The 26,168-nt window shown below is 35.7% G+C and overlaps 1 protein-coding gene across 4 annotated transcripts in view; it reads left to right on the forward strand.

The window, feature by feature from the left end:
* Positions 1-26,168, forward strand: part of Man1a1 (mannosidase alpha class 1A member 1) — a 172,488-nt gene that overhangs the window by 132,996 nt on the left and 13,324 nt on the right. For all 4 annotated transcript variants that reach the window (XM_047557333.1, XM_047557334.1, XM_047557335.1 and 1 more), the window contains exons 7-9: positions 13,866-13,989; positions 16,430-16,523; positions 25,088-25,203. In XM_047557333.1, the coding sequence (XP_047413289.1) occupies positions 13,866-13,989; positions 16,430-16,523; positions 25,088-25,203 (334 nt within the window). The remainder of the gene's footprint in view (positions 1-13,865; positions 13,990-16,429; positions 16,524-25,087; positions 25,204-26,168) is intronic.

Consider the following 26,168-nt stretch of genomic DNA (forward strand, 5'->3'; position numbering starts at 1 on the left):
GAGTTTAAAGGACTTGCCCAAGGTCACACCTGAAATTTCTCTTAAGTGCATAAGTAATGCCCATTCTCTGTTTACTTTCAGCATCTCTATTGTCTATATTTTTCTGGATAAAGTGTTATCTGTTACTTAAGTGTAACTTGTTTTCCTCCCTCTTAATGGGGAAATATTGATGAAACCACTAAGTCCTCATCAAAAGTAAGTAAAATCAGTGAAATTTTATAGTAAAATCAAAAAGAGAAAGAAATTGCAAAGAGAAATTAACTTTAAAATGCTAAACTATTCAAAAGTCATAATTACCTAAGTTATTGTACAGGTAAGCCTAATGCAGATTTAAAAAAAAAAAAAAGTGTCCTATGATATGTATTGTTGAAGTGTATAAATCTTTTACTTATTTATAAACTATGCTACTATGATTTTCACTGTTAAATCTAACTAAAAAGAGAAATTATTGGCCATATTTTTAGGATTTTTAAAACATAAAATGCAGTGCAATAGAAAATATTGAAAATGTTTACCAAATAAAAATTAGTTTAACAAAAAAGAAAAAGACTTAAATCGAGAGAACAAATTGAGAAAATGCTGCAAAACATAGGATGGATAAAAGACAGGCTTTCTTAATGAATAAAAAGCTCTTTGTGAAAGCATTAGGATGAATTTGCATGACTGATGTGGTGTGATTAAACATCTTTAAAAATTAGAAGAGGTTTACCTGTTTGCAATACAGAATGGTTTAATAATGTGTAATTATCCATTTATTGAATGCGGTTATACCACTCTTAAAAACAATTATCCCAGAAAGATGTCCGTAATGAGCTAATTAAAGCAGTCATGTTGCTAAGTAATTTATACAATGTAATCCGATTTTATTGAAAATAACATATGTACACATATACATATATATAACACATATATATACATCATATATATAACACATACACACATATATAAACATATATATATATATATATATATATATATATATATATATATATAAACATATACGTATAGCCATCTCTTTGTTATCCAATAGTGGATAACATTGGTTAACTAGAATTGGCAGGTTGGGAATGCAGGAAGAATTGCAGAAGGGTAGGGATACAATGTTAACTTTTTCTAAAGTCATCTTTACATTGTTCAACTCACTATGAGGAGTATATGTTACTTATATGCTTTTTTAAAATTTAAAAAGAATAATAGAAATGAAAGAGGCAATAGCATAAAAATACAAGTTCATGAACAGGTACTTCTCAGAAAAAGTAGTCATCAAATGTTGGAAGCTTATGACTTAAAAAATGCAAGATTTGGAAGCTTATAATTTTAAAAATACAAGTCAAAACAGTACTAAGACATTATTTTTCACCCAGCAGACTGATCAGGTTTTAATAATTTTTTAAATGTTCAGTTTGTGAGCAGCTAGACCGTTCTCTTGCATATTTAGGGGAGGTATGTATAGGGACAAACTCTTTAGAAGACGGTTGGGTTGTGTTTATTAAATTTTCAATACATACTTTACAACCTAAAATTTTATCCTGGAGATCTACTCATGGAACAACATTGCTTATGATAGTAAAACTTGAAACAAAAGAAAACTATTAAATAAAGTCACTGTATACCACATACTAGAATAACATGCGGCTATGAAGAAGTAGAATGAGACACTTTAGTTTTTTCAGAAAATATAGTATACTATATATGTATGTATATATATATATATAATATTATATTGGTATTTTTTAAAATTTTGTCTCTTCCATACATGACCATACAGTAGGAAATTTTGGAAGAGATTTCATTAAATTGTTGATAATATTTACTCTGATAGGATTTGAAGTATAAAGCAGCATCATTCCTATTACTTAATCTTTTGTATCTTCTCAATTTTTTAACATATGCAAGTTATTTTCATAATCTTTAGATGCTTTGTGAAAAGCCATTGCCAAGAAAGTTCCTCAATTTGAATAAATTGATCTTTATAAAAAGCTAAAAAAAGAAAAATTAAAATGCTCAAATTTGGCTTTTTACTTATAATTATGAATGATAATTATGATACCAAAATCTGAAAAATAGAACTTGTTTTTATCACACTTGCTCCTACCTCAGTTTTTCCATCTTCTTTAATGGCATCAGTACTTTATCAGATGCTAGAAACAAAAAAGAGGAAATCATCCTGATTCTTGCCCTCCCTTACCCCCAAATCCAATCCTTCTGACAATTCTTATTCACAGAACATAGCTCCAATCTCTCTACAGATTAACTGTAGTATTAGCAACTAGTCAGGCCTCCCTCATCTGTTTCTGGGCTGGACAACCATTTACTTGCTTGCTTTCTGCCTTGCTTTCATGTAGTCTATTCCCACAGAAATAGAGGGAATTTTTAAAATGCCACCATTTCATACCACCTCTGTTTAAAGACCTGCTTTATAGATCATTACATTTAAAATAAATCCAAATTTTTGCCTAAACCTAAGGTCCCTGCATGATCTGCCCCTTTATCAGCTCTTCAGGAGCTAGATTCCCGTCACTGTCTGTTCTCCTGCTTTACACAGTCATGCCCACCTTAGGGCACTGGCAGGAGCCCCTCACAGATCTGCTCTGGTAGGTGTTTGTTGACCATTTCCAGTCTCAGCTTGAAGATCTCTCTTGCAAGGGGTTTTCCCCAACAAGCCAATCTAAAGAAGCCACCCGTCAGACTCCATCACATTATCCTGTTTTATTTTCTTCTTAGCACTTTATTTCACAAGATAATTGTGCCATTTTTCACATTGACATTCTGTTATTAACTAAAGTAGGTAATCCAAAATTCTAAGAAAGTATAGTTTCCTCATGGGATGCAAGAAAGCAATTTTATTTTGAATGGTGGGGTAGGGGAAAGTAGCCCCCAAACATTGTTATTATTCTATTATTCTTAAATTCACATTCAAGAGAAAAGAAGGCATTCATTACAACCATAAGATATATTTTGTACCAAGAGTAGATCCAATCCATGAAACCCTGCAGTTCTCCTATTCATTTGTTGCTTCATTTCACAACAGTCCATTTCAGACCATATCTGTCTGGGAAAGTCATATCTTAGCTTGTACAAAATTCAGCCTCTTCCTTTCCATTCCAGATTCCTCTCTAAGTTAGGAGATTCTCTTTTACCACATTACTATTCCCCATCCTCAGTGACTAAAAGCAACAGCCTTTTGGGTCTTATTATTACATAAAATTTTCTGTCTGCTTTGCTACAGATGTTGCTCTGTATGCCTAGTGCCACATAAAGCCCAGACTCCATTAGCAGAACATAAAGATAGAAGGCTTTAGTTTTTCTTCCATTTTCATAAAGGTAGAATGAGAATGGTTATTACTTCTAATTTCAAAAATGCTATTTTGATGTTTTCATTTTAATAATTTAATTTATAGTGCTTTCTTTAAAAAAATTAAGTTACTAAAAGCCACAGTTTTTAGTGTTGGCACTCACTAATTTTGAGTACTTACAGGTAAAATAGCAATTATAATTTTTCATTTCAAAATACCATGCATTCTTCTGTTTTCATTTTTTGCATTTTATAAAGCAGATGCATATTGTTTTTTAAATAAATTTGTTATGTCTCTCAACACTAGTTGAATATTTCTTCTAGAAAAATAGAAGCATTGTTTTACTATCCAAGTTTCACCAGCCAGTTGCTTAGTCCTTTGAAATATTTTTAAAATGTTAATATTATCATTAGGAAATGACCAAAAGTTCAGAGCATGCAAACTACACATTTGGGTCATTCTTACTTTATAAAAGTTTTTGGAGTTTAAGGACATTTTCAATGTTTTTCCAGTAATATAAGGAACCTTAATCACTGAAACTGTGTAAACACATAAATTAAAGATAAACACACAAATTGTCAATAGTTATAAAATATTTTAAGTATGAGTAATAAACCTTGCTCACAGTACTTCCTAAATTTTATAGAAAATCTTAAAGTTTACTGCAGTGTGTTAGAAATGGATTAGTTGCTACCATATATAAATGCAACAATTACCAAATTACAGCCTCTACTGTACACTTAACTATTTGAGGGTGAGGTTGTAGTAAAAGAAACAGAATTGTCTTCTGTCTTCAGATCTTATTCTCCAGTTAGGGAGATAAGCTAAGCATGTAAAACAAGATGCAGAAAACATCACAAAGGAACACATAACTGATCCTACACTGACTGTCCTTAGCAGAGACTCTGTTCTATAAAGATATTTCTGAGGCCCAAACAAGTCAGATGTTGATTTCATTGCTGTCGTTCATGTGCTGTTGAGAATACCTGCCTTTATTGTTGCTCTTTATTCTTCATAATCCTCATTATTCCTTTACCATGGCTTTTGTGTAATCTTTTTTTGAAACTTTAATTGATAAACTGTATCATAACACAGTTTCCAATCACCTCCAAACTGTAAGTTGCAGGCAGAACACAAACAGAAGAATGAAGCAGTATGGTAGCTTTCTTCCCCAGCATCTGTGGAGAGTAGTCCCTGGATCTGTCTGTTCTTGCCACAAGCCAAAGCCACACATACTTATTTGCATGTTACTACTTACATAAAAATTCAAATCTAAGAAAAGCCACTGTTTTATGTTTTAAGATGGTTTCATAAACCATCTCAATTCTATGGGTTTATTGGATTTACATTAGATCTTAAGAATAATACCTAAGTTTGCATAATGCAGCTTTGAAAGAACAACCTAATTATTGGTCCTGCTTATCTAAACATCATACGTTTTCTTGAACTTTCTTGCTATTAATTTATCATTAGGGAATTTGAATAGCAATTATAGTATTTTAACTTCATTTTCTCACTACACATTCCTTAATTTAGCATTCATTTCACTGATCTGTCTTTAAAACAATTTATTACCCACTCTGAAGTTTAGTGATAACGTAATTTATTAGACATCAAGGAATGAATTCTTCTTAATTACTCCCAAGTGGTTTAATAGCTGGAAAAGGCCTACAGTGAGGATCTGCTGAATTGGGTAATAAGATATCAATGTGCTTTGTATACCAGTCAGACAAAGTTCACTTTCTTTTATAAAACTTTAATTAGACCCACTTGATTTCATGGTTAAAGAGCTCTAAGGAATACCCACAGGAGGGACAGAAATGGCTCTCCCCTGCCTGTATCTCTCCCCAAACCCCTGTATATAGGGAGAGAAGAGAGGGAGAGGGGAGAGGACCCGCCCCCTCCTCAGGCGGCTGGGAGGGCCCTGCCCCTATGGGCTGTACCCTTTTCTGTGGGCTCTCTCCCCAACATATTTGTTAAAATCAAACCTGAATAAAACTACAAGTTTAATATGAAAAAAGAAGAAATGGTTCTCCAAAATTTCTGTTTCCTCTGCTCAGCTGCCAGAACAAAAATTAAATTTTAACTAAGACCCCGCCCCCCAACTCTCCCAAATTTCAGGGCAGACCATCTTTACCTTAAGAATCCTGAGCATATTTCCTACAGTGTGTTTGCATTGCATGGTAACTGTCACACAGCAAGCATTCCATGACTTGGAATTGACTGGCTGGCTCAGTATTGCTTGCTGAGTTTGGCAAGAAGCATCCCAAAGCACTTATTTGCTAACCTGTTGAACAGAATCACTTAATAGTGTCCGTATATACCTCAGAATTTCTGCTGAAGACTGACATTTGTTTTGACATAATTGATAGTGAACCGTTCTTTCCAGTAGTAATTGACTCATGGCTTTAGTGGTCCCAAGATCAATGATGCCTGGCTTTTAACTGTCACAGACCAACCAAGTTTCCCAAATTATTATGGAGATGCCAGCCTCAGTGAAGTATACAAAACAAAACCTACCTACAATCATTATTTCATTCAAAAAGGAGATGATGAGGGCTGAGGAGATAGCTCAGCTGGTAGAGTGCTTGCCTTGCAAGCATAAGGCCCTGAGTTCAATCCCCAGTACCACAAAAAAAAAAAAAAAAAAAAAGGAAAGGACAAGCTTATCACAAAGAGGAACATAGATTCAGAATTAAAAAGAATCATTATAATGGAATAAAATTTAGCCTTCAGAAGAATTTATCACCCTGTCTTTATTTTCCTCATTTTACCATATCTCAGCTCTTAGAAATCACAACTTCAGACCACTTCAAGTTTGTGGTAGTAAACCATATGACCATCTTAAAGGAGAATGTTAAATTGACTATCAAGACACGTGTATGGTGACAGTGAATATGGTATTATTGTTATCTAAAAACAAATTTGGAGTGAAAGTCAATCCTACAACTCTTTTGTTTTTGGTTTTTAATTATATTAAATTAAGAACATACTGAGCAGCTCTGTTTCTTGACCTGTGTACTTGACTTTGGGATTACACTGGTCTATAAAGCGGGTTCTCTGTCCCTAATGATCTTAGAATCTAGTAGATTGACCACTAGGATTAAAAAGCAAGAGACAATAGGACAGATTTGGGGGAAATCTTTAGAAACCTGGAGTCCATGTTGATTTCATATAGTTTGGTCCATAGATAATTTGCTGACCCATGAATGAAAAGCAGACAAAGAGATAAACGTAATCCAATTTCAGTGTAGTCTTTGTGTCTTAAATATTGTCTGAGAATGGTGTTATGTGCTAAACTCTAAGGGAATGGAACAATTGTATAAAACTAAGAGGGAATTTGAAGGGGTTGTCTGGTAAACTAATTTAATGAATTAACATTTCTGAAAATGGAACATACTATGCTTCTGTTCCATTCTTAGGTTTTTTAGAAAAGTATCTGCATATAAATGATTGTATGTAGTTATCCCCTCCCTAATTTTAAAGGACTTGATGCAATCATTTTTAACACATGGATCTGAGATATCCCAAGAGTTCCAGAGACTTACGAATGTGGTGGGACATCACAGGCCCACACCATAAAGAGAAATAATTCTGGAAGTAGTGGGCACTTATGCCTTTGATACACATTACCAAATCTGTCCTCCTTATCAGTTTCAACAATTACACTAACATCTTTCAGCTGGAATCTATGTAGATATTTTTGTCTTTTAATAAGCTAGCTTTAAAATGGAACTAATTAGACACACCATTGAATTGTTTATAGTGGCAAAAATAAAAATAAAAATAAATTAGCTTCAGGGTTCTTCAGTAAGATTTAAATAAATGAGAATATATCCATTCAGACACTATGGACTCAATAATGATGATGTATGTTGATTGGCATGGAAACTGTATGAAAAATGCAGTGTATATTTAAAACAATGTGTAGAATATGATGCTTTTTTTGAAGTAAAATAGATGTATGGGTATACATGTATATATTAAGTGCACCAAAATGCTTTCTTATCAATTTCACTAACCTTTCTGGTATTGGTCTTTGAACCTATTCCAATTGGTCTTTGGAACCTTATTCCAATTTGTCCAATAACTGGGAAAAAACAGCTTTCAACTTCTCTATAATCTGTTGGTAGCAGTTAGTAAAGAGATATTACCCAAAGGACAACTGAAAAAAAGAGAATTACGGTGTCTTGAGACCTCAGAAACAGATTTTTTATGGAATTTGAGGGGGTTCCTCAGCATCTCAGTCTTTGTAACCCCCAACTTCCTCCACAATTCAGTATGGTCAGATGCAAACACAGGGGTACTGAGGGTCAGAGTGAACTAAAACAAGTCTTCAATTTCAACACGTCTGAGGTAACTATCCAAGACAGGATTGAGTAAGATGTGACTAGTTTCAAGCATCATGTTAGCCTTTGGTTAAGAGTTTAAGTGTGGAAATTCCTTGGAAATTTACCCTCTGTGCTGCTGCTCAGAGCAGTAGTGAATGAATTCAATCAAATCTCTGTTCTTTATTAACCATTTTATCCCTGAGAAGATAGTTCTCCTATGGAAGTCCCCACAGGATTTCCTATGGATGGGCTGCAGAAGTGTCTTGGCTAGTCTTATGGTGCTAGTTCCCTATAAGTATTAGTCTAACTCCTACTGAGATCTTAGAATGTAAACTTGTAAGATTAGCACTGTGCAGACCTTTTTAGGAAGGAGACATTTGTAAGTGAAGCTGAAATTGCTTTATCTCAAAATCAATTAGCTTTGGGAATACAGCTAAATGAAATAATCATTCATGAGATTTCTAATTATTCTTCCTTAATTTGTACTAAAATCCAAAAGGAATAATATCACATTATTTGCTCTTTTGCATTAAATATCCCTGTGTGCCATTTCATTTGCATATAAGATTAAGGCTTTATAATAATGTATAGGATATGGGGGAGTTTTTCTTCAAAAAATGGATAAATTCATCACCCCAAAGAGTAAACTGTATTGTGAACTATAAACTTGAAGGGAGTTTGCTTACTGATCAGCTAATCAGAAATTATGCAGGTAAGAATTCTCAAAAACAAAATATTTTTTATTCTTTATACTCTAATGAAAACTCTTCATTTCCCATTTTGCATAGAACAGCAAGTGGCAAGGAAGGGTAAATCAAAAGTCATAGCTATGAACATTGATGTGGCTGTATCTCTGTAATATGCTGATTTTAAGTCCTTTGGGTATAGGCCAAGGAGTGGGATAGCTGGGTCAAATGGTGGTTCCATTCCAAGTTTTCTAAGGAATCTCCACACTGCTTTCCAGAGTGGCTGCACTAATTTGCAGCCCCACCAGCAATGTAAGAGTGTACCTTTCTCCCCACATCCTCGCCAACACCTGTTGTTGGTTGTATTCTTGATAATTGCCATTCTAATTGGGGTGAGATGGAATCTTAGGGTGGTTTTGATTTGCATTTCTCTTATTACTAGAGATGTTGAACATTTTTCCATATGTTTGTTGCTGCTCAGTTCACAATAGCCAGATTGTGGAACCAACCTAGATGTCCTTCAATTGATGAATGGATAAAGAAAATGTGGTATATATATACAATGGAATATTACTCAGCCATAAAGAATGATAAAATTATGGCATTTGCAGGCAAATGGATGAAACTGGAGAATATCATGCTAAGTGAGATAAGCCAATCTCAAAAAACCAAAGGAAGAATGATATCGCTAATAAGTGGATGATGACACATAATGGGGGTGGGAAGGGTTAGTGTTGGGGTTGGAGTTGGGTTTAGGGAGGGGGGCAGGAATGGAGGAAGGAAGGACTGTATAGATGGAGGGGAAGGGTGGGAGGGGAGGGGGGGAAGGGAAAAAATGGCAGAATGAATCAAACAACATTACCCTATGTAAATTTATGATTACACAAATGGTATGCCTTTACGCCATGTACAGACAGAGAAACAACATGTATCCCATTTGTTTACAATAAAAAGAAAAAAAAAAAAAAAAGTCATAGCTAATAAGGACTGTGTATCTATTCAATGCTTTGTTGATATAGTCACCTGGCAATTTTTTAGAATCATTTCCATTTTTAAAATTCTTTATTTCTAGCATTTCATTATCCCAGTAGCCAGATATAGTTGTTAATGATTCAGATTATGTGTGGGCAGTCACTATAACATATACCTTTAGTTACCTCAATTTAAGATTATTTTGAAAGGACACACCATCCCTCCAGAATAGTCCTGCAGCTACTTGAATCATTATGGGCTCTAGGGAAAGAGTTAGCAGCTCTCCCATGGGAGTCAATATATTGGAATAGCACCATTAATACTGTAGTTCCTTCCTCTGGCCCTGTTAACCATTCCCAGGAGGCAGAAGGAAAAGCATATAAAGCCCATTGCTTATCAGAGCTATGATGTCAACAATTAATTATGCTTTCTTGCTTTTGAGTACAATGGGATGAGGAAGTACATGCAACTGCTAATAAACCACACTCAAATAACAGTCTGTAAAGAAAATAGTAATCCACATTCTATAAAGAATTATAGTGACTCAATTCCTTTAAAAATGTGTTTCTAAGTTCAGTCGCTAAAAGCAGTAATTTTTGTTGTGACATGTTTTATTTTCAAATAATTATTACCTTTGTAGAATGTTGAAAATTTAACTTAAATTGGAAATTGAAATGTACATATTAAGTAGTATTCCAGTTTAAAATGGAAGAACTAGGGATTGGAAGAAACAGAAATAAATGAAGCAAGAGTGATACAACAGTTTAAGGCTCTGTTCCAGGATTCTTTGAACCAAACATTTGGTAGCTCCCCAGATCATGTTAATTGCCTTTTTGTGTATGCATTTCTGTAAGCCAACTCATCATTTTGGCTCAAAATGTAATCATTATAATGAGATTGGGAATATTTAAATATTCCTCCCTTTCATGTCTGTCCTATAGAACTAATAGTTTCTGAACACAGACTGTTATTTTGTGTTAAAAATGTTTTTCTAGAATATAATTTGTCTTTATAAAATAAACAGATAAAAAATACCACAACTGCCTTTAAAACACTGATTATGGCACTATAGTTTAAGACATTTCAAATTCTCTGCTCCCAGAAATGAGAATCATTTGGACCCACAGGTCTAGAATTCCTGGCCTTTGGTAACATGGAATACCCAGGACACCCTGACCTACAGACCTCAAGAGCAGAATGCTCTCTTAATTCGGTTCCCTTTGTCACTAGCCCACCTTTGTAGGGTGAAATGCCTACTGTCCATACTTCATCATAGTGATTGGAGCCTTATAAATGTATAGATTCCTCAGTAGACTTAGACTCTGGAGGCAAAAAAAAAAAAAGACCTTATAAAACCATTCTGTGCACCCCCTCTTCAGGTGAGTGACCAAAACTTGGTTTTGACTCAGTGCCTGCTTGCAATGCAAGAGTGGAGGTAGCCATTTCCAGGACACACATGTCAGCTGTGATGGCCAGTTATGTATGCCCTGTGTTCTCCCCAAGTCAACCTTCAGGACTTTGCAGAAAAGACAAGTAACCTTGTATAATCTCTAGGTAGAGCTGTGCCCTTTAGAGTTTCTTGAACCACTCCCTGATGTCTATTTACATGCAACCATTACAACCACTGATTTTATAAATAATTTTACTGAAATATCTTAACTTTGTAGGTTGAATGCATGATAACCAGAGCTATCCTTTCTTAAAAACATACCAACTCAACCTTCTTTCTATTAATATAATAATATGATATATGCTTTTAATGTTCTTGTTCCTAATAAATTAAGCAGTGATAGAAAAGAGTGCTATTTTTCTTCTGATATGAGTATCAGGAGGATGAAGGAAGGAAAATGAAGAAAGGACCTTAAAATTTTTTTTCTAATTTTTTGTATTGAAAAATTGTCATTCGATCTCTTGTTTTCTCTTGATTCTGCATTAGCACAGAACAAATGCATGGATTCAAAAGAAATTTGAGTTTCATTTAGGACATTGATGTTGCTCAGCTACACATCTGAGTGTGTCACTACACACTCTAAACCCCTGAACTGAAAAGAATGAGTCCCTGAAGATTTGGAAGACAGACTAGGCTTCTTCAGTACTGTGTTCTCTTTCTACTTCAGGATAAAGTCATACCCTTTTAAACCAATCCTGTCTTATATTACTGCTTTGTTTTTAAGATTTCTCAAAAATATGGACACTTTTTGTTTTGCTGAATAGGTTATTGACTTTGTTCAGTGATGGAATGCCTGGAATAAAAAACTGATATGTCATGACAACAAATTAATGACCAATTACTATGTGTACTGGCCATATGTTAATAAAATCTGAAAGTAGCTGTTCATTCCATTTGGATGATTGGACATTCCTTTTATCTAAACTAACAATGAAAATAAAACCTGACTCACATTCCCAGAATCTAAAATTTAGGGCATTTTCTAAGATAAATGAATATGTGACTTTCAAATATCTGATTTATTTCTCTTGACTTTTATTAGGAGTACTGTACATCTGTGTTTTGGAATAAAATCCAGGTTTCGCTCTAAAAAAGAACAAGAATATGAATGAGGCTAGCCCAGAACTTCAGGCGCCAGCCGCCCTCATTGTTCTCCTTCCTCGTTTCTCAGCAGTCTGACGCAGAGCCAATGACAGGGCTGAAAGGGTTTACCCAAGCAGAGGAGCTCAGTTAGGAAACTGAGGGAACACCGTGGAAAGCACTGAAATGGGATAGACTGGGAAAGAGAGGAAAGTGAGAATTCACAAACCTTCAAGAACTGGCCTCAGCTTTTCCTTAAGCCTTCTCTCCTAAGAAGGGCTCTTCTCACCCTCCTTTTCCTCCACACACCAGCATCAGAAGCACCTCAAGTTCCTGGCTAGCCCTTCTGCTTGTACATTCTCTCCATGTCCAGCACCTTTCTCCTTTCCTCACTAATGCCTACCCTGATGACTCTCCTACCTAAAGAAGTCTGTGATCCCTATGACATTGGATTGTGTGTCCTGGCTTTAGATACTTAGGAAAGCTCCTCACATGATCTTGGCATTTGCCATATTCTATTGGATTATTTATGCTTAGGCCTTTCTCTCCCGTTGCACTGTAAAGTTTTTAAGCAAAGAGTGATTCATTATTATAATCATGCTTGTAACCCAATGCTGTGCTTCATCCCTGGCACATAGTATGCAGTAAATATGCATCTCAACTAAAACCAAAAAGTGCATTTACATATACTGGACAGGGAATTTATTGGTCATGAGAATAACTGACTATACTTAAATTACTACATATGTCTTCAATTTTAAGTGTTTCTCCAAAAATAAACTGTATGCAGGAATCTGACCACATCTCAAGAGGCAATTCATGTGTATTTGGATACATGTAACCCTTAGACTATCTCTTTTATTTTCAAATAATGATTACCTGTGTATTTGTGTACAAGTAACCCTGGGCTGGGGATGTAGCTAAATGGTACAACTCTTGCCTACCATGCATAAGGTCCTGAGTTCCATCCCAGCGTGTATGTGCACACACATACACACACATACGCGCACACACACACACACACAAATTCTCCAAGATGAGCCATAGGCAATAACGTTTGAATCTCATGCTTTTAACATCTCCCATATTTGTATAATACAAATGTGTTTGGATTCTTGAGCATAGTTTAAATAAAGACAAGGAATAAGGAATATTATTGCCTTATAAAATAGATAATATAATGTGAAGATAAACATAAGGAAGGAAATCTAGTAAATGAAAGGAGGATTTGGAAAAAGTTGAAATATATAACTAATGAATCTTTGAAAATTATCTTCTATACAAGTAGATTTTTCTAAATATTGTGAATGTCTAAAATCCCATAGAAACCATCAACTTTCTGTTATTATAACAAAATGCCTGAGATGGTAAACGTAAAAAAAGCAATGGTTTATTTTAGATTAAAGTTTTGGAGGTTTTAGCCTATGCTCAGGTGGCCCTGCTTTTGGTCCTGTGGCAAGGCAGTACATCATGACAGGAGGTTGTGGACAGAAGAAAGAGAGAAGAAAGAGTTGGGGTTTCATTATCCTCTTTGCAAATATGCCCCCAATGACATAAGACCTCCCACTATGCCCCACTTCTTAAAGGTTTCTACAGTCACTCAGTCACACTAAGATGGGGACTCACCCTTACATACTTGGGCCTTTGGGGAAAATTCAAGATACAAACTATAGTAGAATCTCAAGCTGACATTAATTAAGATGTTTAAGGGTTTGGCACGGGGAAGAGTGTTTAGTCTGATTTTGTTTTATATTCTACTTGGAATGGTTGTACATCTCTATATAGCAACTATATCTTGCTAAATGTTTGTTCATCAATAGCAAGTATACAACCTCGTCTTTCTGACTTAAGTCAACACTGATTTTCAATTTGGAGATAGAAGAAAAGCCTAAAGCCAATACCCAAAGAAAACAATGCTCTGTTTTACAATATTCAGCATGGACAATTTGCTGAGAAACCATTGTGAAAAGCTGCCTCTTACTTCTACTGTGTAGCTGTGAAAACTGGAATTGATCTAACCCACGACTCTTCAATGTTTTTTCTCCTTTAGTGGTATTGGAAGGAACTGGCCCTGGGCATCAGGAGGCAGCAGTATTCTGGCAGAATTTGGAACCCTGCATTTGGAGTTTATGCACTTGAGTCATTTATCAGGAAACCCCATTTTTGCTGAAAAGGTGAGATTCTCCCATATACCTTGCATTGCAAAGCAGGTTTTATGAGAAAAAAAAATATCCTCTCCTGGGAGATTTAGTAACATTGAATGTGGAAAATAACAACCAGGGTTCATACAGCTCTCAAGAAGTCTGTAACATGCAGCATTTCATTTGACCAAACTGTAAACCCTCAATCTTTCCATGGCACCATCTGACTCAGGAGAAGTCCTGTTTTTCCATTTTCTCTCTGAACTCTAAGTTACTTCATCTGTCTAAATTTTTTTCCTCATTGAAAATATATAATGTTCCATGGACTACATGAAGCAAGCACATTGAAAGACTTAAAATGTTATACAAATGTGAGATAAGACTTGAATTGATTTCTAGTTTTTAGGAAGCAATTCCATAGATATTTGGATAAATGCATATCCACCTAGCTTTCATCCCACTTTTCTGCTTCCCTTCGTAATAATTTCTTGAAAGAGTTGGCTCTGTCTGTTGTCTTCTCTCCTTGTCTCCCACTCTTGAACCCTATCCATCTAGGCCTTTCTTCCCATCAACACTTAACATAGTGACCCATGAATACCACATTGCTGAAGCCACTTGTCCACTCTCCCCCTTGTCTTCCCTGCCCTCCTGGCATTCAGTATGGCTGGTCAGCTCCTTCTCTTTTTTTAAAATATTTTTAGCTGTAGATGGACACAATATCTTTATTTAATTTATTTTTTTATGTGATGCTGATAATTGAACCCAGTGCCTCACACATGCCAGGCGAATGCTCTACCAGTGAACCACAACCCCAGCCCCAGCTCCTTCTTCATGAGACACACTTTGTACTTGGCTGCAGGCATATAAAACTCTCCTGGTTTTCCTCTTCCTTCTGGGTGCTCCTTCACCTCTTTTATTGGAACCTACCCCAACCTGTAAGAATTGGAAAGCACCAGGACTCAAACCTGGGTCTCTTCATTTTTATATTCCCTTTCTATATTGTCTCATCCAATGTCATAGTTCGTATGCCGTTTCTGTATTGAATCCCTTTTTATAATTCCCAACCTGTACCTTGAACTCCAGATTCTATACACAATATTTATTCAACATCTCCACTAGGAGGCCTAATAGGTCCTATTTAAAACCCCCAGTCCCAGACCCAACCCCAGACAGACTTCTACCTGAGTCTTTACCATTTGGCCAAGTAGCATGTCAGTTTATCCAGTGGCTCAGGCCAAAGACGCTGAGGTCATCCTGGTTCCTCTCTTCATAAACCCCAGGTCTACTTCATCAAGAAATCCTCTGGCACTATCTTGTTGCCTCTGCTGCCATCCTGGTCCAGGGCCTGTAGTTTTTCATCTGGACTCTGCAGTGGCCACCTGACTTGTTTGCTCTCTTGCCTCCTCAGTCACACCAGTGCTATTAAACAGCAAGCCTTTGCTGATACTCGGAGTAATAACAGCTCTTATTGTTTCCTGTGAGGTCTGTGTGCCCTGCCCCTGCCCACTCTCCCATGTGCTTGCCTACATTCTCCCCTTTGCTTCCTCACCTCTGATCTCAGGGGCCTTACCAAACCCAATCTCTTCTTAGGACTTTTGGTATTCATTCCTTCCTCTGCTCAAATGCTCTTCCTTCAAATTTCTCCATGACCTGCTCCCTCACTTCTTGAATAGTCTGCTCAGACACATCAGCCTTCCCACCACCCTAACAGTGTACAACTTCTCTACCTCACCTTGCTCTTACTGTTACCCTCTGTCTTAGCTCAGACTTCCAAAACATAAATGCATAGACTGGGTGCTTTTCAACAACAGAAATTTATATCACATAGTTCTGAAGGCTGCAGAATCCAACATCAAGGTGTGAACAAGGTAGTTTTCATTCTGAAGTCTCTTGACTTACAGGCTCTCACTATCCTACCATGTGCTCAAATGACTTATTTTTACACAGAGAGAGAGAGAGAGAGAGAGAGAGAGAGGAGAGAGAGAGAGAGAGAGAGATATCTCAAGTCTCTTTTAACAGCAATAATTCCATCATGAAGACTCTACCTCCTTAACCTAATTACCTCCCAAAGCCCCCATCTCCATATACAATCTCATTAAGGGTTAGAGCTTCAACATATGAATTTGAGAAGGGATACTATTTTTTTTAATATTCATTATATTTCTCTTCTATTACCATACTATTTTTATTTGCTTTTTTTCCCTGTGTCATCCCCCTAAAATTCTAAGAGAACAGTGACTTTATTTATATCCTTAGTTCCTACTATGGTAGGGACCCATTATAGTAGATAATCACTGTGATTATAGTCACTACTATTATTTTTGCAACAATAAACTAATGGCAGCTATCTTTGTTCTAACTTGTCATCATCTAAATCCACTTATTTTTTCTAGAGTGGCAAAATAATCAAAAAAGAATGACATGAAAATTTTTACTTAGATTTTTCATAGTAACATTTTGTTTTCTGTTGTAGGTAATGAATATTCGAAAAGTCCTGAACAAATTGGAAAAACCAGAAGGCCTTTATCCTAACTATCTGAACCCCAGTAGTGGACAGTGGGGTCAACGTAAGTCAAAAGATTAGCATTCCTTTAGGTAGCTCTTCATGGTACCCAGCACTGTGCTAGCAGCAGAAAGGGAGCACACATCTTACTGAGGAAAGGTTAAGAAAAAGAGAAAAGAGAAGAGTGGTTCTTTTAATAAACAAGTGTCTATCATAAGACAAATTGTGTTATCCAGAAACTGGACATTTGATTTTCCATGTATAACTGTAAGTATGTCATATGAGCACATTCAAAGGTATTCATCAGAAAGAGGGAATGTCTGGTGGGGGGTGTGGTTGTCAATCCCTGACAAGCTGACCATGTGGCTGGAAAGAGAATGTATTCCTCTCTGCTAATGGTGAGGGTTTTGCCCAGAACAACCCAGTCATCCCACTTCATAACGTGTTCTGACTTTTTGCATGGAGGTAAAAACAGGGAGCTTTCCCTGCTTAACTTTAAGCCGCCAGATAAAGATTTCTTTAGAATTACCTTTAAAATAGGAATAAGCATCATATAAGAATTTGTGATCATTCCCTCACTTCAGAATCTTCAGATAATTTCAAGCAGGTTATACAGACTTGAGACTAAGTGAAAGAAATGTTCTTAAGCTAACTTGGATAAAATAGTGGTAGACTAAGCAACATCTAAAAGCAAGTGAAGGATATTACATGAGTTGCCTGGCTGTGGTGAGTTTTGGCATTGCCTTACAATTTCACTCGAATTAGTGAGTTTTCATTATATTTAAATATCATATTCTTAGATGATTAAGCCTCACTGTTATTTCAGAAGTGTTTCTTTAAAGAATAACTCAAAAGAAAAAAAAAAGTGTGCTAAAATTCGTATTTGTGTGTTGGTGATGGATTATAGTGAAGGTTGCTATTTATTCAGTGTAGGCTGGTGTCATGGGAAGTCCTAGGGGTCCACAAGGTCAAAAGTACTCTGATGATATTATGGAAACTTTCCAGCTTTTCACTATGCTGACATCTACCCTCAAGTTGTAAGAGCAACAGTGGCTAGGACTGCCAAAGCCTCAGTGAGAATCACGGCAGACACCAAACAGAATTAATACTCATTATTCTTCATCACAGTTAAAAAAAAAAAAAAAAGAGATGCCAGGTTTTTTTGAATATTCTTTTTTTTAAAATTTTTGGTTTTTTTAGTTATACATGACAGTGGAATGTATTTTGACATATCATATATACATGGAGCATAACTTCCCATTTTTGTGGTTGTGCATGATGTGGAACTTCACTGTTCATATATTCACATGTGAACATAGGAAAGTTATGTATGATTCATTCTACTGTCTTCTTTATTCCCATCCCCTCTCTCTCCCCGCGACTCTACCCTGGCCAATCTGATGAACCTCCTCTTCTCCCTCCCCATCCCCACCACCTGACCCCAGCTACCTATTGTGAGTCAGCATGTGCACATCAGAGAAAACATTTGGCCTTTTGTTTCTTCTTCCACTTAGCATGAGAGCCTCCAGTTCCATTCATTTACTGGCAAATGCCATAATTTTGTTCTTCTTTATGACTGAGTAATACTCCATTGTGTATGTGTACATTTTCTTTATCCATTCCTCTCTCGAAGGGCACATAGGTTGGTTCCATAGTTTAGCTATTGTGAGTTGAACTGCTATAAATATTGATGTGGTTGCATCACTGTATTATGCTGATTTTTGAGTCCTTTGGGTATAAACCAAGGAGTAAAATAACTGGGTCAATTGGTGGGTTCCATTCCAAGTATTCTGAGGAATCTCCATACTGTTTTCCAGCATGGAGTGGTTACACCAATTTTCAGTCCCACCAACAGTGAATGAGTGTACCTTATTTCCCTCATCCTCCTCAATATTTATTGTTACTTGTATGCTTGATAATTGCCATTCTGACGAGTTAAATGAAATCTCAGTATAGTTTTAATTTGCATTTCTCTAATTGCTAAAGACATTGAACATTTTTTCATATATTTGTTGACCAGTCGTATTTCTTCTGTGAAGTGTCTCTTCAGATCCTTTGCCCATTTATTGATTGAGTTATTTGGGGTTCTTTTGGTGTTTTTTCTTTTTTTGCGTTCTTTATGTATCCCGGAGATTAAGCTCTGAGGGTTGGGTGGCAAAAATTTTCCCCCATTCTGTAGTCTCTCTCTTCACACTCTTGTTTCCTTTGCTATGAAGAAAGTTTTTAGTTTGAATCCATCCCTTTATTGATTCTTGATTTTACTTCTTGTACATAAGGAGTTGTTGAGGAATTTGTCTCTGTTGGAGAGTTGGGCCTACTTTTTCTTCTAGTAGGCATGTGGTCTCTGGTTTAATGCCTAGGTCCTTGATCCACTTTGAGTTTTGTGCAGAGAAGGAATCTAATTTCATCTTGTTATACATGGATTATCAATTTTTCCAGCACCATTTTTTGAAGAAGTTATCTTTTCTCCAATGTATGTTATGATGCCTTTGTCTAGTATGATATAATTTTATTTGTGTGAGTTTGTGTCTGTGTATTCTATTCTATACCATTGATCTTCATGTCCTTTTTGGTGCCAATACTATGCCATTTTTGTTACTATGACTCTATAGTATAATTTAAGGTCTGGTATTGTGGTGCCTCCTGCTTCATTTTTCTCACTGAGGATTGCTTTGGCTATTCTTGGTTTCTTATTTTTCTAAATGATTTCTTTTTCTATTTCTATGGAGAATGTCATCAGAATCTTAATAGGAATTGCATTAAATCTTTATGGCACTTTTGGTAATATGGCCATTTTGGCAATATTAATTCTTCCTATCCAAGAACATGGGAGATCTTTCCATCTTCTAAAGTCATCTTCAATTTCTTTCTTTAGAGTTCTGTAGTTTTCATTGTAGAGATCTTGCACCTCTTTCGTTAAATTGATTCCCAAAACTTTTTGAGGCTATTGTGAATAGGATAGTTTTCCTCATTTCTCTTTTTGTTGACTCATCACTGATATATAGGAAATCAATTGATTCATGGGTGATAATTTTATATCCTGCTATTTTGCTAAATTCATTTATGAGTTCTAGTTTTCTAGTGGAGTTTTTTGGGTCTTCTAAATATAGAATCATGTCATTGGCAAATAAGGATAGTTTGAGTACTTCCTTTCCTATTCATATCCCTTTAATTTCTTTCTTCTAAATGCTCTGGCTAGAGTTTCAAGGACTACATTGAATAGAAGTGGTGAAAGAGTGCATCCCTGTCTTGTTCCAATTTTTAGAGGGAATGCTTTTAATTTTTCTCCATTTAGAATGATGTTGGCCTTAGGTTTAGTATTTATAGCTTCTGCAATGTTGAGTTATGTTTTTATGAATATTCTTAATGAAGCAGTAAAATAATTATTGATTCTAGTAAATGTCAACTCTTGAGTCCATGTCATGATAATGTTCTGCGTGATGAAATGAATGTACACAGAGAATACTTCTATTACACAATGAAAAATAATAGTGTATGAAGGGAAAGTTCGTGATTGAGTTGCAAGTTATTGTTGATTATCAATTATTATTGATTGTCAGTTGCTTTGAGATTATTGTGATTGTTGCTTCATGGATCAACATTTTTACTTAGAAGAACAGCTAAAAGCAAACTGTTTATTCAGACATTGGTAATTAGCAGACATGATCTCAAAAATGAACCTGTCACTAAAGGAAAAGTGACAGTACTTTGCCAATGATGATAAAATTTGAGTTTCAAAATAAAAATAAGAATTTTGGAAAACTTGTATATGCCCCCATGTGCTTGACACCAATAGCGTGCCTATAAGATTAGTGGTGATGTTAACAAATCGTTTTTTTTTTTTTTCTTAGTATATAATGAACTGTGTCAACACTTGGAAGATCTGCATAACTCAGAGAACCAGTATTTTCCAGATGACCAGTGCATGCTATTACAAAATCATGCATGAGAGAAAGATCCACTCAAAATGCAAGATAGAGTAATAGATTTTTATGTAACAGAGTACAGAAATTCATTGGTGTAATTCTGATTCTACAGTTCAACTAACCTTTTAAAAAACTTTAACCTTTAAAACCACATGTCGAGTTTTATCATAATATTGAAGAAAAATATCCACAATTATCTGAAAACAATATTATACATACTACTCTTCCTTTTTCCAACTGTGTGAGGCTGACTTTTCTCCATATATTTTAGCCAAAACAACATGTAGCAATGGATTGAAATTAGAGTAGATGTGATAACCCACCCGTTTCCTAGGAATGCAGATGTTTAGATTTGCAAAAATGTAAATCAGTGTCGGTCTTCCCACTAATTTTTTTGTTGTTGTTTTGTAAAATATCACATTCGTATGAGAAATATCTATTTATGTTTACATAATGGATGTATGATTATTATTTTTAATGAATCAACCAACAAAAATACTTTTAATGTGTTTTTATTTTCCTGTATGATAAATATTGATAGCTACTACATAAACAAGTTCTTAGGAATACCATTTATTTGTAAGAGTGTAAGGAGCGCTGAGACTAAAACATTTCAAGACCACTAGACTACTGAGATAGACAATGTTCATATATAATTCCTTAAGGGGGTAACCATTGTTGGAGACCTCTTCATCACAGATTTCACAAGTTGAAGACTAGTCTCCTTCATTTTCCATCTTCTCTCTTTAATTTAGGATATAGAAGTAACTTATTACAAAGAGGGACAGAAGAGCCAACTGTGTTGGAACATCCTGGCTTCACCTTCCAGGTCACTCATATTCTATATATTTGGCCCTTTTTCCTGATACAAACAGTCCTTTATGTTTGGATTGCTTATGGGCCAGTTTCCTGATGGGAAAACAAACAGCATTGATGAATCTCCTGTCCTTCTCCTCCCCCAGCCTCCATCCTCTGTTCTGGCCACAAAGGCAAACTTACTTTTTTATTCTTGAACCAAGGCCTGCTCGGCCATATCTGTGCTTGTGCTCTTTCCTTAGCCCTTCAGCCTCTCTTCTTCCTCTACTGAGGCCCAGCTTGATTGCCATTTCTTCCAGAAGCCTTCTTCTTCAACACCCTTCTTGGAATTTGAAGCATCCTCTACCTCTTTCTCTCCTACCCTGGCTCTTTGAGCAATCCTTTTCCTGATGATTCATGTACATACACATCTACTCAGGGAGCCAGAGCTTTGGAGGGTGGCAACCCTGTCTTGTTTATATTTTGTCAATCTGGCACACTGTATCTTGCACCTAGTGGAGGTTTACTTAATTGAAGTTTGTGAATACTCAAGTGCTTTGGATCTGACCCTTCTGCTCTGGTTTTACTAACGATTCTCTTTATTTTTAACAGTTGCTGCTGCTACTCAGTTGTCGCTGAGAAGCATCTTTCCCTCCTGTCCACTGATAATATAAACAGGTTTTGTGACCATCGATGCTGGATGTGGGATTCCATGTCTATACACAGAATACACACAGAACAATTATCACACATATAAATAACAAGTGTGTGTTTGTGGTATCACTAGTATGACCCGGAATTGTTTCAAAAGAGAAATTCAGATTCTGATAAAATCTACCAATTAAGTAGTAGAGATATTGACTAGTTTAATCTTCTTTTGTCTTAGTGCTTTTGTTCTTTATTGTGTTTTCTCTCCCTTTTAGATATTAGAAATTCATTAAAGGAACCTATTCCTATCACAAAGAAAACTGTAACTTACCCTTCAGAGAAGAACATAATATTTGCATGACTACAGTAGACAGTTAGAATAAAAATACCATATATGCTCCTTTAAAAAATGGCAGTACTTTCCTTCTGAAAAGTCAGGCACCTTCTCTCCTACGTTCACAAAGATGTTTACACAGAAGGGTTTGCTAATGCAAACTGTCATCCAGGCCCTGGGGAAGTTTAGTGAGGGGGTGTGTTAATTATCAGAAAGACATGTTTCACCTTTATGTTCCTTTATTTTGATTTTTTTCCAAATGTGAAATTTTTATAGGGAGAACATTTTAAAAGTTAACTAGCATTTACCAACATTAAAGCAAATATATTATTGCACAATTCTTTTTCCTTTTTTAAAAATCTCCCAGTGCCCAAACCTGCTTCTTCTAGTCATTACAGAATCATAACCCAAGGGAAAAAATTACCAAGCTGCTTCTGGCTGCTGATTTTCAGCTCTTGTTGCTATAACTCTGAAGGACATGTCTGGATCATGGCCATCGTTCCCTATTACTTCATTTAGCCCTTGTTATTTTGACAGTAACCGGACAGTGATTTGCTTTACCATGCATCACTTGCATTTGTCTCCTACAATCACATTTATGACAACAGGGCTTATTATTGACGAGACAGTATTTAGTGTATTTAGTTTGTAAATGTCAGAGGTTTCTATGGTGATTTATTTAGGAAACTGTAAAGGTCACTTCAAACACACTCATTTTGAGAATTAGACTCACATTTTTCCATTAAGATTCATTAATGTAATTCTGTACTTTCTGCAATAAGGAAGTTGCATATTTCGATACTTAACAATATGGCCCTTAGAGCTTGAATGAGGAGTCCATATGAAGGCTGACTTAGAAGAATTTTGGTTTTCTTGTCAATTGTTTATTGAGTGCAAGATACTTTGTAGAGGCTGGTGTGGACTGGGAAACATAATGGTCTCTGCTCTCTTGGATCATGATCTTGTGGGAGTGGTAGAAAACAGTTCTACCACACTGTGAAATTACAAGTGTGGTAAATGTGTGCTATCACAAAGCTTGTGACGGAGAACCTAGTAGGGGCTTCAAGAAAGGCTTCTTTGAGGAAGTTCCATTTGATCCTAGATATAAAGAATATGCATTTCAGGGCTTGTTCAGAGAGAACAAGGCCCACAGAATCACTGAAGTGGGATGGAGCCTGATATTTTTGAGGAAGGGCCATAGAGCAAGTGAACAGAGAGCAAGTGGATCAAGACTGATGATATAGAGAAGATTGAGAGCTTGCAGGGCTCCTTAGTCTTCAGAGATACAGAATTGAAGGGCTTTAAGTAACAGGTCAGATTTCTCTGACTTTAGTGTGGGAAATAGACTGGAGTGGTTCTGCTGTTAGAGTCTTCTACAGTGATAGAAATGTTCTGTATCTTTCCTGTCCAGTATAGTAAGTAAGAGTTACATGAAGCTACTGAGCACAACCATGACTGAGGAACTGAACTTTCTATTGAATTTTAACACATTTCAGTAGACATAGCACACACCGCCAGAATGAAAGCAGGAAATGAAATAATTGGTCATTGCAGAGGCAGAGGTAAGAAGTAGTGGTGGCTTGAACCAGGAAGGTACTGGTGAGGAAAGAGAAGGATGATGAGGAAAGAGAAAGATGGATTCAAAGTAAAATTTTTAGAGTTTGGGAATCCATTGTGTGTGAAAACGAGAGAGAAGTAGTAAAGAATGACTACTCGATTTCTTTTTTGTGTACTTGGATGGAACCCAGGACCTCTTGCAAGCTAGACAAGCACTGTACCACTGAACTACACCCTTAGACCCATTGACCACCAATTTCTAAAGGTATAAATGGAAGGGTGGAGACCTGAGCTGAAGATAAAACTCAGGAGGAAAAGATAATGAATTCAGTTTCTAGTCTCTTTGATTTTAGATGCCCATGTAGACATCCAAGTGAAGTTGTTGGGGAAGGCATCAGAAGAACAGAAAATATATATATGTGATTATTTTGTATGATTATGTCAACAAGTAAAGATTTTATTTTTTAAATAGATAAACAAGTTTTAAGTTATAAAACTTAAAAGGCTATCTTGTTTATGCTCAAAGTCTCTGAATTCTAGGAATGATGTTTCAAATAGATTACATTTCTGGTTTTATAAACAAATATGCTTGAAAAATAAAAATATTAATTCAAGTCATAGGGAAAAACACATATATGTATTTGATGGTCTATGGTGTTCAGCAGGCAGATCCTAACGTGAGGCCCTATGTGGATTGTGGAGTCAGATGGCACTGATCAGTGTAGTCCCATTTAGCTTCTCTAAGCCTCAGGTTTCTTGCTTGTAAACTAAAGAGACATACCTATAGTTATAGAGAGTTGGTCATATTTCCAGTGCATCAGGTATAATAAATTGCAGTGGAGGTAGGTTGTAAGAATGAAGCTTTAGGAGGAAAAACTTCTGCTGCCCTATCTTCTTTCTTACTGTCCCAACCCCATCCGTTTTTGACCTTTCAGCATTAGAAAACTTATCATATAATAATAATAATTGCAAGAACCTGAGAAATGTTGTTTCACTAGTCACTCCTTAAGACTCATAGGTTTGACAGAATTTTATGTTATTCAGAACTAAAACAAAAATTTATTTAAATACACACTGTGAAGCATTTTAATTTGGTATTTTTAACTAAATTTTTAGAATTAGGTATCATTACATATCTTTTATCATTATGTTTATAAAACTACTCTGGTAATTATTAAGAGTATATCACATTAGTTCACAGTCCATCTGCTTATTTCAGAATTTCTGAAAATAAGAGATTTGTTGAAATTTAAATGTAACAAGCTGCAGTCGACATGGGGTTTTGCATCCTAATTGCTAATGTGATTTTGCTGCATTATCTGAATTAAAAGCTGAATCACTCTGAAATTCATTTCCCTCTTTTTTCAGATCATGTATCAGTTGGAGGACTTGGAGACAGCTTTTATGAATATTTGCTCAAGGCATGGTTAATGTCGGACAAGAGAGATCTGGAAGCTAAGAAGATGTATTTTGATGCTATTCAGGTAACCTGATATTTAAATCATCTTCACCACTGAGTTCTAACTTATAACTTGCATATTAATCAAGCTTTAATGAAAAAATGAAATACTACATGAGTGGGTTACGGAATTATTTCCTGCTAGGCAGAGTGCAATGTGTGCCAATATAAACGTAACAATAGTAATCATAGGTGACGTTTTTAGTTCTAATAGAGCAGTTACAAGTTTTTTACATGGTTCAAACCTCACAAGCCACATGAAGAGTCATGCATCACATAGTATAGGCAGTGACAGACTGTATATATAACAGTGATCCCAGAAAATTATATTGCCTACTGACATCATAGCTGTCTTAGTTTGTACTGCCCATGATATTCACACAATGAAATCACCTAATAGCACATTGCTCAGAGTGTATCTCCTCATTAAGCAATTCAAGACTGTATTCTTCCTTCATGAATATGAGCTATATTTTAAATTACAGGAGAAAAATCTTGAATTTATACTCTGAAAATTGACTAAATTAAAATTACCCAAGATTATTCACAATCCCAAAGTAAACTTGTTTCCAGAGATATATGGGCAGTACTGAAAAGAAATCTACACATAAAAAATCTGAACAAGCTAGTATTTAAGGGAAGCTCATTAATAGTTTTCAAAAACTCTTAATACAGAAGGAGTAAGAGGGAACAAATACGTGTTAAACTGTATACTTTGTGGCCCTCTTAAGATCTCTATATTCTAAGAAGAAGAACTTAAAACAATGTTTTAAATATTTCCTCCAGGTTTCTGGAACTCTACCCATGCAACTTTAGTATATTCTGTTTAGGCAAATCATTGACAAGAAAAAACCCATTAATAATAAATGAAGTCAAAATGTTTCCTGTTTCTCTTAATAGCAAAAACATTTTCAACCCATTTCATATTCTCAACTTAGGGAGAAAAGGTAGAATAACTAAACTTCTGATTTTGAGAAGTGGCACTGTCAT

The sequence above is a fragment of the Sciurus carolinensis genome, chromosome 7, assembly GCF_902686445.1.
Source record: "Sciurus carolinensis chromosome 7, mSciCar1.2, whole genome shotgun sequence".
Classification (NCBI taxonomy): Eukaryota; Metazoa; Chordata; class Mammalia; order Rodentia; family Sciuridae; genus Sciurus; species Sciurus carolinensis.